The 19,484-nt window shown below is 42.9% G+C and overlaps 1 protein-coding gene across 1 annotated transcript in view; it reads right to left on the reverse strand.

Moving 5' to 3' along the window:
* The window catches only part of TRAF3IP2 (TRAF3 interacting protein 2), a 53,470-nt gene that overhangs the window by 11,279 nt on the left and 22,707 nt on the right, over positions 1 to 19,484 (reverse strand). Inside the window, exons 3-5 of the mRNA XM_004605724.2 lie at positions 12,436 to 12,628; positions 5,749 to 5,927; positions 1,397 to 1,485 (exon numbers count right to left, since the gene is read on the reverse strand). Of these exons, the coding sequence (XP_004605781.2) occupies positions 1,397 to 1,485; positions 5,749 to 5,927; positions 12,436 to 12,628 (461 nt within the window). The remainder of the gene's footprint in view (positions 1 to 1,396; positions 1,486 to 5,748; positions 5,928 to 12,435; positions 12,629 to 19,484) is intronic.

Consider the following 19,484-nt stretch of genomic DNA (forward strand, 5'->3'; position numbering starts at 1 on the left):
TTAAAAAGTATAACTAAAAATTTTTTTTTAAATAAATGTATAATATTATCAGAAAATGTTTGTTTTGCATACCATTTTTGATATGTTAGAGTCAGGTCACATAAAAATTTGTGACTGAAAAGAGATCCTGAGTGAGAAAACTTTAAGAGAAAATCTCTGTGTTAGGCCCTAAAAGCACCACACAAGCCTCAGACCCATTTTGATTCCATCTCACAAATGGGCTTGTATAAACTGTAGAGTTTTTTTTTTCCCAACCTTGCAGATGCTCTTATTTTTGTTTAAATGATAGAAAAAAATTGTTTAATTTCCCATTAATGTTTAAACATCTTAAAATTTATATATAAATTTTACCACACAGTCCCTCTTTATCCTTCAGCACTCCTACTCATAGGCATTTCTCTGAAAATGTTCACCACTATTCTCTAAAATTTATGGTCACTAATACTCACAGGAATTCTCTGGGAGGGAAAGAAGTGATTTGGTGAGTGTGTGTGTAGGGGATGGGGCCTGAGAGAGGATAAAAGACTGAGCTGATTTCCATGCGGGAGGCTCAGTTCAACCCCCAGCATCACATGGTCTCTCAAGTATCATAGGGCAAGGCCCCCAAGCCCAGAAAGCAAACAAGAAAGGTGGTTTTGATTTTTTTGTTTGTTTGTTTTATTTTGGGGTGACAGTGGTGCTCAGAGCTTACTCCTGGCTCTGCACTCAGGGATCACTCTCAGAGGTGCTCAGGAGACCATATGGGACGCTGGAGATTGAACCCTTGAAAAACAACTGCCCTATTGGCTGTACTGTTGCTCCAGCCCACCTAATGATAGGATTTAAGATGACTTTTATAATGCTATTCATGTAAACATCAGAACTGTGCTAGATAAGCAGGACCCTCTCCCTGGGCTCGCTGTCCAGGTGTCACTGCTGCCTCCAGTTGTAGGGTGGCAATAGTGCACAGCAGGGGACCTCACTGCACCGCTCCTCTTTCCACCCTCACAAGCCAGTGCAAGACACAGGGACCTATAAACCAGCCACCTTCTGGCATCATGAGAATCACAACCCAAGCAGGCGTGCTGAGTGCAAAAGGACAAAGGTCCAAAGTGCAGCCAGAGTCAGGCACACCTCCCACTCTAAACCAGATGCGCACGTGCTCACAGGACCACTATCATGGCTACTGGGGGACAGGTTGGGGCTCAGGGTCACTCGAAAAACACCCAGCAAAAATACAGGAGACTTGATGGTTTAAAATGTTTGAAGAGAATGAGCTCAACAGCATTTAGTTCAAATTCTAGAAATCATACCATATCATTTAGAACACCAACAACAGTTCAGACTTTTTCTCCTGCCTTTGTTTTCATTGTACTCACTTGAATTGTTCAGTCGTCTCTTTGGAGAAAATACTTACCGCAGTTTGGAAGCCATTTGTCAATAAGAAGTTCACAAATTTCATCACCTCCATGGCTGTGTCCATAGAGTAAGTGATAAAGACTTTCCCTAAGAGAGATGTTTCATATTTATTAGAAACTGGATGTATTATTATCTTTTGTTCTTCTAGAATAAAAAGGAACCTCAAGGAGGGTATGGTCTCAGGGTTTTGTCACAGCAGTATGGATTGCTATTCTTGAGACATAGATCTCAGGCCTGTTGAGATGGGGGCGGGGGGGGGTCTGTCCTTGGGAGTGCCCACTGCTTGGGGTAAATGGAAATAAAAGCAGAAGGGAGAGCTGGCAAGCTGAGACAAGCTGAGGAGGTCTTCTGAAAAGCCACATGGGGTGTGAGCAAAAAATCCATCACCCAGAACCTGCAGGGTTTAAAGATTAGGCCACTGCCTAGTTTCTTAGAGATACTTGGCCCGGTGCCCAGCAAACACTCTCTTAGCACACCAATAAACTGAGCCTTCCCCAGGGGGCTCCTCTTTTGATCTCATGATGCTCTCTGCAGCCTTGAACTCTGGTTTTTCAAGAGCAAGTGATGGGGGAGGGAGAAAGTGACTCCCCACCCCCATTCCATGTCCTGCCATATCAGTTCACCGGTGTGGGGAGCGGAGGGGCTATGGGCAGAAGATGGGGAAGTCAGAATAGGCTGAGGTCCAGCTGGGAGATGTCAGTAAGAACTTCAACAGCTGGAAGAAGAGACACAGCCTTTGGCCACTGCCTAGCATGTCTTCCCAAGCCCACATAGAGCAGCAGGTGGGGTGGTACTGTGCCCTTCCATTTTACCCCACCAGGATGAGGAAATGATCAGGCTAGTGTGCTCAAGTGAGAGATGAGAATCATCTCTGTGTGTTGGCTTTTGTTTGGGGGTGGGGGCTTGGGCCATACCAGGTGGTGCTCAGGGCTTACTTCTAGCTCTGTACTCAGGAATCACTCCTGGTGGGCTTGGGGGGCCATATGAGATGCCAGGGATTGAACCCAGGTTGGCCATATGCAAGGAAGAATGCCCTACCCGCTGTATTATTGCTCCGGCCCCATCTGTGTGTTGACTTTTAGTTTGGAATGGATGAGCTAAATTCCAGGAAGCCCTTGGAAATCAGCGTACCCCTAGAGGGTAGAGAAGAAAGGGAATAATGAGAAAATCTGAGTCTATATAGTCCCCTCTGCTTAGGCTGTTCTCTAAAACATCTTCTTCAAATGGAATTGAACACAATGGTCACAGGGATGAATTTAAGCAGCCGGGCATATATATGGGACTTAATAGTGACTAATATCCTTTTGGGTATATGTGGTTTTTTGTTTTGAGAGGTGGGGTGGAGGAGGCACACTTGTCTCTTCTCAGGGATTACTCCTGGCTCTGTGCTCACGGATCACTCTTAGCTGTGCTTCTGGGACCATATGTGGTGTCAAAGATCGAGTCCCATGTTCTGTTCAGCTGGATTAGCTATATGCAAGACCTTACCCACTGTACTATCTCTCTGGCCCCATGATTAATTTTCTTGTCAATACCTAATATTCCAGTTCCTCTGGAAGAATTGGGAACTCCTTTGTAGATCCCAGTAAGAGAATTAGGCTCTATAGTGGACAACAGATTGGTAAACTTGGCAGGGCTACCCCCACTGTCACTGTATCACTATATCACTGTCATCCTATTGCTCATCAATTTGCTCAAGCGGGCACCAGTAACATCTCCATTATGATATTTGTTATTACTATTTTTGGCATATCAAATATGCCACGGGTAGCTTGCAGCCCCCACCATGCGGGCGAGATACTCTTGGTAGCTTGCTGGGCTCTCCAAGAGGGACAGAGGAATTGAACCTGGGCTGGCCATGCGCAAGGCAAGCGCCCTGCCCGCTGTGCTATCATCCAGCCATCCACTACTCTCCCCCCGCCCAAATGCTCAGAATGAAAATGTGTAGGTGTTTAAGAAGACCTAAATATTTTTTAGCCTCATTCACTGTTGGTGGGAATATCGAATGTTCCAGATTTCTGAAAAACAATATGGACAATCATAAAAAAAAAATCTAGGAATTCCACTTCCAGTTGACTCAGCAACCCCACATCTCAGAATATCCCCCAAGAGTTCAAAAACAAAATGGAGAAAAGATATTTGCACCCCTATGTTCCTTGGGGCATTCTCCACAATACCCCAAATCTGGAGACAACTAAGTATCCAAGAATGGATGACTGAATAAAGAAATTATGGTACATATACACAAGGGGATATTACTTGGCCATAAGAAAAGATAAAGTCTTGCAAATTGCTGCTACATGGAGGGACCTGGAGAGTACCATGCTGAGTGAAGTTAGAGGGAGAGAGACCGACATGAATGATATCTCTGATATGCGGAGTATAAGAAAACATAATGGGGAAATAACAAACACCCAAAGACAATGGAAACAAACAGCCTGAAAACTAGTCTTCAGCTGGAATCATGCCCCTGAGGAGGCTGGGGGACAGGATAGGGAGGCGGCAACAACTGTGGTGGTGGGAAGCATTCGGCTGGGAGGAGGAAGCCATACTGAAAGGTGGTAAATGTTGTGTCTGAAACCTTATCAGCAACAGACTGCAAATCACAGTGCGAAAACATAGATTTTAAAAAGTGCTCTTTGTCAATCATACTGGTGGTGGGAGGCAAATGGAGGGGAGGGGGACATTGGTAGAAGGAAGTGGGCACAGGTAAAGGGATCAGTGTTGAGACAATGTATGCCTGAAACCTGCCATGAATAACTGGAACTCACAGTGACTAAAAATAAAATTCTTTAGAATGAATGACAACAATGGATTGTTGTCATAGAAATCTTTCAGAATCTCATAATAGCACTGTTGTCCTGTTGTTTCATCGATTTTCTTGAGTGGGCACCATTAATGTCTCCATTGTGAGACTGGTTGTTACTGTTTTTGGCATATCGAATATGCCGCAGATAGCTTGCCAGGTTCTGCCATGTGGGAGAATCCCATAATACAAAATAAATTTTTAAAAAATCTTCCAGAAGGAGCAATAGCACAAAGGGCAGGGCGTTTGCCTTGCACTCGGCCGACCCGGGTTCGATTCCCAGCATCCCATATGGTCCCCTGAGTGCAGCCATGGGTGATTCCTGAGAACATGAGCCAGGAGTAAACCCTGTGCATAGCCGGGTGTGACCCAAAAACAAAACAAACAAAATCTTCCAGAGGGGCCTGAGAGATAGTACAGTGGATAGGGCATTTGCCTTGCAGATGGCCAACCCAGGTTCAATCCCCAGCATCCCATAGGGTCCTCCAAGCACCGCCAGGAGTAATTCCTGAGTGAAGAACCAGGAACAACCTCTGAGCATCACTGGGTGTGACCCAAAAAGAAAAAAAAATCTTTCAGAGTCCTAAATGGTGAAAATTCACAGGTCACCCAATAGAAATTAGCAAATAGAAAGGCATTCAGGCTTAGTTCAAAGAAGTGCCTGGATTTGGAAAGGGCCTATTATGATAATTAGCTGGGCTACTCAAGCAAGCTCAATGTAATCTAATAATTTCACAAGCCCGGGATGTTTTCCTCAAATTTCTGGAGCATACTGTCCTGACATTAATAAGAGAACATCTTGGTGATATTTCAACATTTCTGGTTCTGGCTGCAAAATGTTGGAAAAAGAATCATCCATCACCTGACAAATGTTTCTTTTTAATTCAAAGACTTAGTAGGCATTAGGCTGTAAAGCAGCCTGGAGAATACTGGGCTGCTTTTTTCCAAATAAAATTGCTCAGGGGCCAGAAAGATAGGATAGTGAGTAAGGATCTTGCCTTGCACACTGCTGACCCGGGTTTTATCCCTGGCACCTCATATGGTAGGTACACTGAACATGGTCAGGAGTAAATCCTGAGCATACCTGAACTACTGCCAAAACAAAAAATTAACAACAAAAAGATAGCTGACTCTAATAGGAAATCAAATCACCATGTTCGCAACAACAAGAGCTATTGCTAGTTCAGGGGAGACTCTAGCCTCTGGCCAGCACCACGTGGACGGCCAATCAGTTCACCTGGGAACAGGGCATGCAAGAGTATCACTGAGAAGAGGGGAAAGTGTTGGATTTATTTGTTGTTGGGGAGTATGTTGCAGAAAATCTTGGGGTAAGCACTTTGTAAGTATTACTTACTGGTCATGTCAAAATCTCTAAAATGAATGTTGGTTCTTTTTTTAAATTTCATTTTCTTGTAAAAGACAAGAAAAAAAAGTAGATTTCACTGTGTGCAGGAGAAATATTCAATTTATGAAGAGCCATCAAATGTTTTTAAAATGTAAGACCTGACAAGAAAGCCGTAAAAGCCACTTTGTAAACAACTTACGTAATTCTTCTGGCAAATTGCTGGTTTTCAGGGTTCCTCTGACTGGAAGGTTACTAGGGGGTCTAGGAACAGCAGCTGGGGATAAAGCTTGGGGTCCTTGTGCTCTCAGCTCTGTGGGACCCTCCAAGGACTCCTCAGAAGCTCTGGCTCTGTGAGGTGGCGGCTTGTGTGGTGGGTCCCTGCAAAGGAATACATTTAAAGTAAATAGGCATTTCTTTATTTTTATTTTCTGTGGGGGCTGGGGTATTTGTATCATGCCTGGTGGTTCTCAGGACTTATTCCTAGCTATGTGCTCAGGATCACTCGTGGCACTACTTGGGGGACCATGTGTGGTGCCAGGGATTAAACCAGGGTCTGCCACATACAAGGCAAGTACCTTAATCCCTGTAGTCTCCTTCTGGCCCTAAATTGTCATTCCTTATAAAGGCAAACCTTGAAGTGCAGAAAGTTTGGGGAGAGCACCAGGGAGCTACTCTTTCCTCTGCCTCTATTTCTTTTCTGAGACAGAGGAATGAGAGTTGCTCCATGAAGTTTCCATCAATAGTCAGCTGCCATGTGAGGGCCTGTGTTAGGAGTTTAAAAAGCAAGTTAGCTTTCATTTTTTGATCCCTGGACTATCTAATTGGTAGACAAGTCTTATGCACTTGGAAGATAAGATTACTCACAAAACAAGTAATATAATGGGTGACATAGGCCTTCAAATAAAGACAGGACTTTTAGTTCATAATAAAGAACATTTACTTAATGTATTAAAAGGTAGAAAAAGTGATGTAGGTATAAAAATACTTAGGTTATTAATATATGGATGTAAAGACTGGAGATATATCCAGATGGACTGGGAACATTCAAAGGCTGGGTTCAATTCCTGGCAACCATGGTCCCACAAACACAGAGCCAAGAATAGCCCCCAAGCTGGGTGCATTCCCCTGAGACCAAAAATATACATATATATGGATGAAAATCTGATATATTATTTTTGCTTTTTTTGAGGGGCGAGGTCACACCCGGCGATGCACAGGGGGTTACTCCTGACTCTATACTCAGGAATTATTCCTGGTGGTGCTCAGGGGAGTATATGGGATGCTGGGACTCGAACCCGGGTTGGCTGTGTGCAAGGCAAATGCCCTACTGGCTGTGCTATTGCTCCAGCCCCTGAGAATTTGATTTTTGCTGTTTTTGACTTCTGTGTCTGCTGAGAACAGCCTGATGCATTTGTGTGAGACTTGGGAGGCAGAAGGAAACACAGACTGCTTCAGCCCCTTCTGTGGTTTCTGTTGCTAAATGCCATCAGAAGGTGCAGAGTTCCTTGGGAAGCATCCCAGAGTCCCATTAGAGCTCCATGGTACTACAGACACTCAGCTCTGGCCAGCGAATTTAACAGTGGCTCCAGTGGTTTGATGCTGGTCTATACCAGGAAGAAGGGACCTGAGGAGAGACTGACATGCTGGGTCCATCCATCATCTACCTCTCTGACTATGCCAGGTGGCAGTCTCTATGGAGTCCTGCTCTGTGTTCTGTGGTGTTGCTTTTGGATCATTCCTAGAAGCCCAGGCTGAAATTCTCTCCTCCAACCTACAGAATTATGTTTTATTTTGTTTGGGGGCCACACCTAGCAGTGCTCAGGGCTTACTCCTGGCTCTGCACCCAGGGATCACTCCTGGCAGGGCTTGGGAGGGGGGCATATGGAGTGCCAAGAATTGAACCCAGTTGAACATGCAAGGCAAATGCTCTGCATAGTATATTATCTCTCCAGCCCCACCTCCTGAATTTTTTAAAGTATACAATTCCCTTAATCAAATTCTCTTCTGCATTGAATTATTCCTGTTTTCTATAACTGAATCCTGATTGTAAGACTAAAACTGTGTCTACAGTGTTTTATTTCTTTTATAGAAACTCTGAAGAAAATGTAGCAGCATATTTTAAAATTTAGGTAGTAAGAAGGATTTATTAGAAGAAGATTAAAATAGTAATAGAAAAGGATAATTTGCACCCCTGTGTTCCTAGCCCCATTATTTACAATTCCAAACACAGAAGCAGCCCAAATCCCTACAGAGGATAACTGAAGAAAAAAGCTGTGTTCTGTATACTGAATGGAATACTATTCTGCCATTAAAAAGTTGACATTGGGCCAGGAGACATTACAGTGGGTGTGATGCCTGACACCACATGGTCCCTGGAGCACTATCAGATAGAGTCCTGGAGATCCCTTTTACTGTATCCTCAGACCCTCCAGCCAGGTTGGCTGAGAATTGCCTGGGGCCCTTGAACCTTCTGAACAGTGCTTAGGAAGTTCTCCCCGCAGCCAAAAACAGATTAAAAATATGAAATATTATCTTTTGAGATAGAATATTTGGGACTTGATGTGATTTTTTGCCAAGTAAAATAAATAAGGAGTTACTAGATGACTCAACACATATGTGGAACATAAATGACTAAAGAAAACAAACTGGCAATAAATAGCAAAACTAACTTCTAGCCAAAGTGAAAATTATGGGGTTACCAGAGGGCAAGGGGAGAAAGGAGGAGGGAGAAATGAGAAAGGGGTTTTATTGGTGGTGGGGTGGCACTGCAACATTAGAAGTTGTGGTGATGACAGTTACAGTCAAGCCCCTCAAAATTCATAGTACTGTGAACCAATGATAATTCAATAAAAAAATTAATAAATTTTTTTAAATTAAAATTTAAAAAATGAGAATTAGGGGCTGGAGCAATGGTACTGCAGGTAAGACATTTGCCTTGCACATGGCTAACCCAGGTTTGATCCCTGGTATCCCATATGTTTCTCTGAGCTCCCTAGGAGTGATTCCTGAGCACAGAGCCAGGAGTAACCCCTGAGCATCACTGTGTGTGACTCAAAAACCTAAAAATGAGAGAGAGAGAAAGGGAGAGAGAGAAACAGAGAGAGAGAAAGAGAGGAAGAGAGAGAGAATAAGATTGAGGTATGTCTACCTAGATGTTTGTTATTTATTGTGTCTAAAATTATTTAATAGCATACATTTGAGGGGTGGGGCTCCCAAGTAGTATACTAGGGGGCCCGGTAATGCTTGGCCAGTTTGTTTTGTTGCTTCAATGTTCAGGCCTAGGTAAGTGGAGCTACTTAGGCCCAAAGGTATTGGGGACCACCATAGCCACCTAGGACATGCTAAGGGTCCACCAAGGCTGTATTTGGCATTTCTTGCTGAACGACTTAGGGACTCAACTCAGGGCACTGTTCATGCAAGACTTGTGCCCTGACCCTGAATTATGACCTTTCTGGACCTGTAATACAATTTTTAAAAAGTTTTAATTATACAATATGTATGCATTTACTCAGTTTTAGTACATAATTGATTAATTTAATGTATTTAAAAAATTTCAAGCTTTTATATTGCAGATACATGTACAAACACACACATACAAACACATATATATCATTTGTTTAAGAGGCTATACCCTGTGTTGCTCAGGGAATATTTCTGGCTTCATACTCAGGGTGGTCACACAATGTTGGGGATAAAATATGCACCTTCTGCCTCATAAGCATCCTCTCCATAGTTTCATATTTTAACCAAAATAGAAATTAAAAATCCTGAGTCTTATGTGACAGGATTTAAAAGAAAACCAAATAGAATCAAAACTATACTATGTTTCTAAATGTGAATATTATAAATCTAAAATCAAAATGTTCGAAATTTCTAATATCAAAATATTCTAAATTTCTTAAATCAAAATGTTCTAAAGTCAAATTGTTCTAAATAGAACAAAATGTTCTAAATCTAAAATCAAAACTGTACTATGTTTCTAAATGTGAACGTTCTAAATCTAAAAATTCCTATAGAATGTCTTGATTCAACGGGAGTCTGCTCCCTATCCTTTGCATTAAATCCCTTTCTACCCAAAGTTGCTTGGTTGTTATAAAAGATGACTGCTCATTAAATAAAAATATGTTAAATCCTTGATAATATTAAAAAACTTCCATATGAAAACATCATGAAGATTAATGGCAGAATAAACTTTCTGTATTAAGCTTCTTTTTTCAAATTATCAGTAAGAGGAGAATTAGCTTTATTACCTGAACTTATTTTTCATTATTATAAAATGATAAAATAAATCCAAGGAGACCATAGCAGGCTTATATTGATGGTACAAAAGCAATTACGCTGTACTACCTTTGCAATTCTTCTGTAAATCTAAAAGCATTTTAAAATAAAATTTATTTAAAAATGACTGCTGCCTGTCCTCTTTAATACCCAATTTATTTCAGAGAGCTGCTTACATTTTGTCTTAGAATTTTAGGTATTTATTTAACAACACAGCTTACCCTGTTGTAAAACCACAGTTTACTTATTTCCAATATTTAAAATTGATGTCATTTTGCTTAAAGACAAAGGCACTGGTCTAGAAAGAAAATCAGTGGATGTGTGAATTCCCAAGTAAAAGAAAAGCAAGCACAGGCCTTATTTGTGAGTGAAACTGGGCACTTTTCCCCCTACTTCCTCTTCAAAATTTGGAGCTAATTACCATTTTTGTTTTTCTGAAAAATTCATCTTAATATAATTTTCCTATCTCATTCGATTTTCAAAACAAAATACAGCTTTATTTTTAATAGTAAATATTAAGTTGTGCTTGAGCAAGAGCAAACAGTTCAGGCACACTCCAATTTTGTCATAAATTAGGCAGCAGCCTGAGTGTCAGGAGAAATAGTTCAATAGGTTGAAGTCATGCTTCTCAGGAAAGAGGCTGGGTTCAGTCCCCCGTGTCTTATGATTCCCCAGGGGCCAACCCCTAAGCAATGAGACCAATTTAGTCCCTGAGCACTGCCCATTACAGAAAAAAAAAAGAAACCTCTGGGTAATAAATTAGGATGTTCTCCTTTAATATATGTGTTTTCTATATCATTAACATCCATAAATTAGGCCCAAAATCTTGACATAGAGCCCCCACCAATATATATATAAGTATATATATTTATGTATTTATACACACACATATATATCACTGTATCACTGTATCAGGAGATATATGATAACAGTAACAATCTCATTCTCCTGACCCTGAAAGAGCCTCTAATCATTGGGGTAGACGAGTAAGGAGAGGCTGCTAAAATCTCAGGACTGAGTGTAATAGAGACATTACTGGTGCCCACTCGAGTAAATTGATGATCAAAACATTGATCACTGTATCACTGTCATCGATTTGCTCAAATGGGCACCATTAACATCTCCATTGTGAGATTTGTTGTTACTGTTTTTGGCATATTGAATACACCACGGGGAGCTTGCCAGGCTCTGCTGTGCAGGTGGGATACTCTTGGTAGCTTGCCAAGCTCTCCAAGAGAGATGGAGGAATCGAACCCAGGTCAGCTTCGTGCAAGGCAAACACACTACCTGCTGTGCTATCGCTTCAGCCCCCCCCCATATATATATATATATATATATATATATATACACACACATATATATGTACATATATATATAAAATTAAAAGAAACGTGATTGAAGAGTTGGATAACTGAAGGAAGAAAATGAGTATTGTTCTCAGAAAGATCTTTAGGAAAGATCTAATCATAGTGTTCAACATGTGTGAATGATTTTATTACCAACCAACAAAACCACCCAGGTTATTTCTATTCTAACTAATTGAATTTAGAATTTCAAAATAAATAGTTACCAAATTAGATATTGAAAAAAAAAACCTTCCTGGGCTGGGGAAATCATGCAGAAGTTAACTCTGGCACACAACTGAATCTGATTTCATTCCCTGCATTGCCGAAGGTTGCCTGAGCACTGCCAGGAGCAAACCCTGAATACCAGAAATAGCCCCTGAGCCAGAAATAGCCCCTGAGCACTTCTGGGTGCAGGTCTCTCTCTCTGCAGTCCCATCCCCCATCCCCACCACACACACCAAAAAAAAAAAAACAAAGAAAGAAAAAACTATGAATAAACCATGCTCAAGTTCCTAATGGTGGGACTAAGTCTCAGATAAATAAGAAAAATCTATTTTGTGGGCAAAAAGCTTGGATGACCTGAAAGTGAAAAAGCGGAAGGGTGTGACTGCATATCTTCTAAGAGTTTTGACTAGGAGATCACTAAGCACTTTGCTTTCTGGTGCAGGGATTCTTGGTAATTGGCTCTCATTTCATCCTGACCTGAACAGACTCTATTAAGTATTTCCCTGTGAGAATTAGTCACCAGCCAGGCCTGCAAACCAATAGAGCCCTCCTAGGCAGTGCTGAGGGAACACTCCTGGGCATTCTCTGCCTGGTGGTAGGGCCAGATGTTCATGCTCAGGCCATGCCGAGGCCTCTTGCTTGCATTTTGCTGAGGCATAATTCTTTGTCATGTTAGAAATATCTGAGAAATGGTGGAGGGAAGGGGACAGTGGTAGTGGTGGGATTGGGATTGGAATATTGAATGCCTGTAACAAATCACAAGAAACTTTGTAAATCACAATGTTAAAAGAAAATGGGAAAATAAATAAATAAATAAAAATGATCTGAGAGTTTGGGCCAGAGACACAGTACAGCAAAGACAGTAAGGTGTTTGCCTTGTACATGATCAACCTGGGTTTGATCCCTGGCATCCCATGTGGTCCCCTGAGCATTGCCGGGAATAATTTCTGAATGCAGAGCTAGGAGTAAGCCCTGAGCATCACTGGATGTGGTCCCAAAACAGCAACAACAAAATATCTGAGAGTCAGTATACTTACTGGTACCTTGGGATCCCTGGCGGGGAGAAGTCTCCATGGACAGGTCTCTCTTCTTGGTCCCAGGGAGTCGGATAATTCAAGAAGACTCTCTGCACGAGGTGTGGGCCCCTCCCACTGGCTCCAGGTAGGGGCTGCCCAGGCAGGGCTGGCTGGATCACTTGTTGGTAGGCTGCCCTAGGGTACTCCTGGCCATCTATGTGAAGATTAACAACAGGACATATTATGTTGGTTTCTTCATGAAAAGACAGGAAGCACAGAGCAATTTTTGCCTTGATTACCAACTGGAGGTTCCAGATGCCAGTTTTGAGTTCCACAGAGGTTTCCCTATCTGAGCTAGTACTGACTTGATTTTTTTTTTGTTAAACTGAGTCACTGGCTTTTTAAACTAAAATTCTAGATGCAGTTTCTTGCTTTGTGTTCTAACCAGAAAGTGAAAAATCCACCCAAGCTCCTATTTAGTAAAATACATAGGACAACCTAACCATGAAGAGTCTCTCTCTTACCCTACTACTTCTACCACAGTTCCCCGAGTTCCTAGGCTACGAGAAGTTATCCCCATGACACGGGGACACACTAACACCCCAACCCACTCCATAGCTCTCCACTCCCTCTTCAGAAGGAGCAAATGAATGAACACTTGGTTCCTGTCCCTGGAGAGCAGCCAGTCAGCTGGCATCACCACCCAGCTATCTTGGTCTCTGTTCACTCGGGTCAGGGCAATTAGAAGAGGGCAGGGCCAGAGCACAGCCAGGACTGGTAGTGACATATGGAAGGTGTCACCTACCATAGGGGCTCAGGTGTTGGGGATTCTGAGAGGTAAGGCAACACAAGGAGGGTAACCCAACAAAAGAAAATCTTCTTGCCCCCTAATGCCCCAACCAGTGCCGTCTCCGCCCAAGCAGAAGCTGGATGAAGGAGTCTCTCCTTAGGGCAAGGAGGAATCTTACTTTTTGTTTAGTCTATTTTGGGGCCACTCCTGACAGAACTTGGACTACTTTTGGCTCTGTGCTGAGTGTGTGTGTGTGTGGGGGGGGGTCACTTCTGGTTGAGCTTGGGAAACCATTTGATTCCAGGGACCAAATCCCAGCCTTCTGCATGTAAAACATGTGCTCCAGTCCACTGAGTTAACTCTCCTGCCCAGGAACCTTATTTGAGCTGTATTTTAATTTGTAGCACCCAGGGTCAAATCCAGGTCTCATGCATGCAAGGCATGTGCTTCTCTATTGAATCACTTCCCTGGCTTGTATTTGAAAAATAAATGACATCTTGTTTTTTTCCCCCTCCTGATTATGAAGTAATAATCAAGTCTGTTTGCCCTATAGCTAAGACACATGCAGTGAAAGAAAACTAATGAGGCAGCCCTAGGGGATGTGTTGGTGGACCAAGTGCCTGCTTTGCAAGCGTGAGGCCACGAGTCCAGATCTTGATTCTGCTCACATGCACATGAACATGCACAGTCCATTCCACCCGTACTCAGGAGCTCCTCCTGGCTCTCAGGGTTTTTGAGTGTCCATACATGGTAGCGGGCATAGACCTGGATATGGTCTCATCTCATCTCTTCTCCTTTATCTTACATCTGGTGGTGCTCAGGAGATACTCCCAACAAGTTGCTCAGGAATTATTCCTGGTAGTGCTCAGGGGATCATGTGGTTTTGGGGATCAACTTGGGATTCTCACATACAAAGGCCGTGCACTAGCCCTTTTAACCATCACCTGCCCTTCCATCCCCCATTGAACTTTCCTGGGTTTTATTTGTTTTGGGTTTGGAGGCCACATCCAGCTTTGCTCAGGGTTTACTCTTGGCTCAGGAACCACTCCTGATGGAACTGATGGGACCATATACAGTGCTGGCCACATGCAGGACAAGCGCCTTACCTGCTCTACTATCTCTCCATCCACTGTTGCGCTTTCACTGTGCCCTGTCAGATGGCATCCTGTTCTTTTTGACCTCATCTCCACACTCACAGGCTCTCCCACCTACCTTGACCATCTTTCTTTGTCATAACCATCCCATACTTGTCCCTCCCTCCTTGACCCTGAATTTGCTGTCCTCTCATCTCAAAATAGTTTTGCCCTATATTCTATTTGTCTTGTCTACTTACTGAATGACAGCTTGTCATTCACAACTCAGCCCAGAGACCATTCAAAGAGGCCCACCCCTTCTCCCAGTTGCTTTATTCCCTCCCCTTTTATTTTATCTGGAGCACTTGCCATTCGATTGTGTAAGTGCGCATGAATCACTTCTTATCTGTCTTCTCTGCTGTTGCATCAGCTCTGTGAGCAGCACAGCCGTGTGTGGCCCCCGCATCCCTAGGCATACTGCTGGCTCACAGGGATGCTCAGCCAAGGAAGGAAGGAAGCCTGCACCCACCCCCAGCCAGCTTCATGCACAGAAAGAAAAGTAAGTCACTCTGGCCGTATAGTCACCTAATGACCATTGGGGGTTTCTTTTTCTGTCATTCAGTATCTCCCTCTGGAAAATAGGAAGGAGAATGTTAAGATAAAGGAGGAGAAAGGCTGCCTGTGGCCTTGAACATTTTTAATGTCTGGAACCCTATTTGCCTCTCAAAGCTATTAATGAATGTCGAATACTATTTTACTTGCTTTAAAAGGGCTACCAAGCTCTAATCATAGGCTTTGTGTCTCTTCCAGAAAAAAAAAAAACCAAAAAAAAAAAAACGGATGTTAGTGCTGTTAATCAAAAGCCTTTGAATCAAGGTCATATGATGTCTAACAGATTATTTCCTGCACAACATGTTTTTGTCTCATAGCAACAAATCATATCATTAAAATCACTAAGGCATGTGGGCTAAGTGTTTGATTAGCTGTAACTTTCATTTCTGAAATCGCCACCTGTGGTAAAAAACTTACACGGGTTTATGTGAGCAGATGAAAATGATCCACCTCGTCTATTTCTAAAATTAGGCTATGGGCAATTAGGGCACTTCAGGCTGTGCTGTGATTCCTTAAAACAAAGAAATAACCTCAGTGAAACCTTTAAAAAAAATAAAATAAAACTCGGGCAATAGTATAGCAGGTAGGGCATTTGCCTTGCATGTATTCGATCTAGGGTACCCCATATGGTCTCTTGAGTCTGCTAGGAGTGATCACTGAGAGCAGGGCCAGGAGTAAGCCCTGAGCACAGCCAGGGGTGGCCTCCAAACAAATAAACAAACAAATTAAGAAAACCATCTTGACTATCAGAGGGCCCATTAAGACTACCCTTTCTTGTTTAGAGAGAGAACTCAATGGGCTGGAGCACAGGCTTCGAGTGCGGGAGGTCTGGGCTGGATCTCTGGCCACTTGGTCTTCCAAGCACTAAGCCAGAACTAGCCCCTGAGCATTGCTGGTTGTGGCCCCCAAATAAAACATGTTTTCCCTTTTGTCAGTGGAATTTGTCAGGTTTGTCTGGAATTTGGCTAGTTGTATGGAAAAGTTACTAAATGAAAACTAGGTTTGTTGGGTACATACTTAGTTGGGTAATATAAACATTTATGTTCATGTATATAAAAGCTAACATTCATTGAATACCTACTACAAGCCAAGTATTATTCAGAATTCCTGACTGAGGAGCCTAGCATTCAATTCCTAAAGAAGTTGAACTCAGAGTGAAATCCCATCTCCTTACCATGCTCTGGAACCTCCATCTTCCAGGGTGATGTTTCTCAAATGTGGTCTGTAGGGCCCCAGGATAGTGCAAGGGGACCACAGGTGAAAATCACATTAATGGGTCAGGAGTGAGGAGAGAAGTTCATGACATAAAACTAGAGGGTCAACCAGTAGGACAGAGGGACCATGGAAAGGAAACAAGGCCAGCAGAGGACCAGGGTTGGATAAAAATTGAGAAACACCATTCGAATGTCCTGCTCTCTCCTGCCCCAGCCTTGCTGGTGGGGGGGGGGGGGCACCTTGCTTATACCAAGCTCCCGGCTCCTCAGTCTCATCCCAGCTTTTCCATCAAATCTCCAAAGAAGCCTGTTGTGACCATCCTGTCTAAGAATGACTATCCCACCACCACATTCTGTCCTTCACAGCACTTATACTGTACATTGCTTGCAAATATTTCACTCCTCGACACCTCCCCCACACCTTTTGCCCGTGGACCTTATGGAGACAGGTGTAAGTTGTATTCTCCACTGCACACCCAGTGCCCAACTGGTCAAATATTGGTTGATTGAGTTGGCAAATGAATATGAAAGCTGCTTCCAAATCCTGCTGACCTTCCTCTGTCCTGCCCTCCTGTAAGACGGTTACAGATGGCCTTTTCCAGGCTGGTGTCACAAGGCCTCTCCTCTGAACTAGGGTCACTCCTCTCCCCAGGAAGGAAAGGACAGATTTCTTTCTTTTTATTCATCCAACAAATATTTATTGAACCTCTACAGCTGGGCATGCAGTGAAACAAAGACAAATAGGATACAGTTTTCCTTGAGTAGCTCAAAATAAATGGCAAGAAAATCTCTGTGTCTGTGGGTGTCTGTTTTAAAACACAAACCCACACTTGTTAGTGTGAGAAAGGGAGCATGCAAGACAGTAGCCACCTCCACAGCAGACTCCAGAGCAGCACCCTAAAATATCACCCCATACTGACTTGTCACTAAAGGGGCCTAAAATTACGCCAAGGGAGTTTATTCTGCATGTGATGGAGAATAAAAGGTGGTGGGCGCTAGGGAAGAAAATGGATTTGTTAGTGTAGCCACTCCTCAGTTCTGAGGCAGTGTTAATCCCAAACAAAAGTACAAATCTCATTCAGTCAGAAATAGGTGCCCAGACGCATATAATTTGTCAATCTTGGAATCTTCCTGCCCTAGTTACACCATTCTTCATATTACTGGGTTATTACCATTTGGAATTTGTAAGCCAAATCCTGAATGAGGTTTTCCACTTATCAGTCAAGACAGTCAACATTTTTCTCCCTTATTAAGAAGGGTATTAAAAGAGTTTACAAGAGCAAAAATAAAATCTGATTTTCAAGCTGTCAAAAGAGAGGATGATAGAATACAGTTGAGCCAAGAAACAGAATGGCCAGTATGAATGTTTCAGGAATTTCTACAGCTGTGAACAGCTACGTTTATGAAAGACACTCTATTTAGAATCTTCTACTGAATTTGTATTCTCCTTACTTTTAATTGTGCACACATTTGAATATACAAACCACTTCTTAAAAATTTTTTGGTGGGGGGTAGTCCATGTGGGCAATGGAAGGCAGGTGTTCCACTTTATTGGTAAAGAAAGCAAGAATTTTATTGTAAAATAAGGACTTTTTAGCTTAACACTGTTTTTTGCATCCATTTATTTACATCACAGGTTTTATTGGATTGCACACTCACGATCTCTGTTCTGGTGACCTTCAGGGGAAGGATTCTGAGGCAGTAAGGGGACAGGGCAGGAGAGGGAAACAGGCTTGTTCCACTTCTTGTTTTTTATCTGCTTTGAGAACTTTTTTTTTTTTAACCACATGAAAGGGGTGTCCAGCCACCATTTTTTTCTGTACCTTGCAAAGGCCATGGTGTGCCATTTGCATGGCAATCATGAGTTATTTATAGCTTCATTAACGGACGGAGAAGTAATGCTCTTTTAAAGCCACATAGAGCCACAGAGCCAGGGCTGCCAGCGGCGCAGGCATCCCTTAGGTGAACAGCTCTTTTGAAGTGGTTTTGTTGGCAATTAAATGCAGTTATAGCCCTGACATGAAATGAAGCATTTGTACACCTGCTTTGAATGCTTAAAATCGGTGCCAGTGAGAGGGCTCTGGAAGTAGAAGGGCACGTTGCAGGGTTGGGATGCGGGATCCTTTTTAAATAACAACAATAATAACTAATTGCTGCTAGTGATTGAGGGCTTATCACAAACCTGCCACTTCCTGAGTGACTTGAACACATTATATCATTTAAGCTTCACAGCAACCGGCACAGGAACCTTTGCTGCTGGAGGTCTCACCAGTATTTGGGGCTTACAGAGCCCAGGGGAATACTATAAGCACTGGGCTTCCCTGCCCACTCTGGTCCAGCCCTGACCTTCTCTGCCGTCAGCAATCCTTGGCAGCTGGATGCAAGGCAACATGCTTATGGGTGAACCTGTGTGTTCTCTCTTGCTCCCTTCACTTTGCTTTTTCATTTTTAATGTCTACTTATTTTTAATTACAAAAGTAATATCTCTGCTATGAGCAATTTAATGAAAATGCATAATGTTGTGAGGAAAATCTACCTATCTCTTCTTGATTCTTAATCACCTTCTTTCTTATGCCCTCACCCCAAGATCACAGTTAGTCATCAAGAAAATAATTTCAGTTTTCTTTTCTTTCCTATTCTTTTTTGCCACGTCAGTGGTGCTCAAGGCTTACTCCTGGCTCTGTGCTCAGGGATCACTCCTGGTGGAAATTGGGACTACATGGGTGCCAGAGATTAAAACTGTATTGATTGCGTGCGAGGCAAACACCATATCTGTGTACTATCACTTAAGCCCACCTTTCAGACTTTTTAACCTATAGTTTTTAGATACATACAGTTTTTAAAATATATTTTAACATACAGGGAACTGTGAATGTAATTTCATGGTAGAACCCATGCTTTATATATATAAAGCATATATATGTGAACCTAGCTACAGCCATGCTCAAGGCCCCTCTCCACATGTTCGGACAGGCCTCATGCATGAAGGTACTGGTATAGGAACCCAGGTGTGTGTAATCCCAACAACGGCCAACATCCAGAGACTTAAAAGCAAGCTCCCAGAAGAGAGCGATGCAGAGAGTCTTTTGCCCACACACCTGGCTGTATTCCCTGGGGCCTCTCAGAGGGGATGGGCTCCAGCTTCCCTCCCCACCCCGAGCAGAGCTCCCGGCGGCTGAAGACCACCGGAACCTAGCTACAGCCATGCTTGAGGCACCCTCCATACGTTTGGACAGGCCTCATGCATGAAAGTACCAGCAAAGGAACCCAGGTGTGTGTAATCCCATCAACGGCCAACATCCAGAGACTTAAAAGCAAGCTCCCAGAAGCACGCGGCTACTTTGTGGCCTCGCAATATTTTGTAGCCTACTTTTTTCTCTG

Source organism: Sorex araneus, chromosome 4 (genome assembly GCF_027595985.1).
Source record: "Sorex araneus isolate mSorAra2 chromosome 4, mSorAra2.pri, whole genome shotgun sequence".
NCBI lineage: Eukaryota > Metazoa > Chordata > Mammalia > Eulipotyphla > Soricidae > Sorex > Sorex araneus.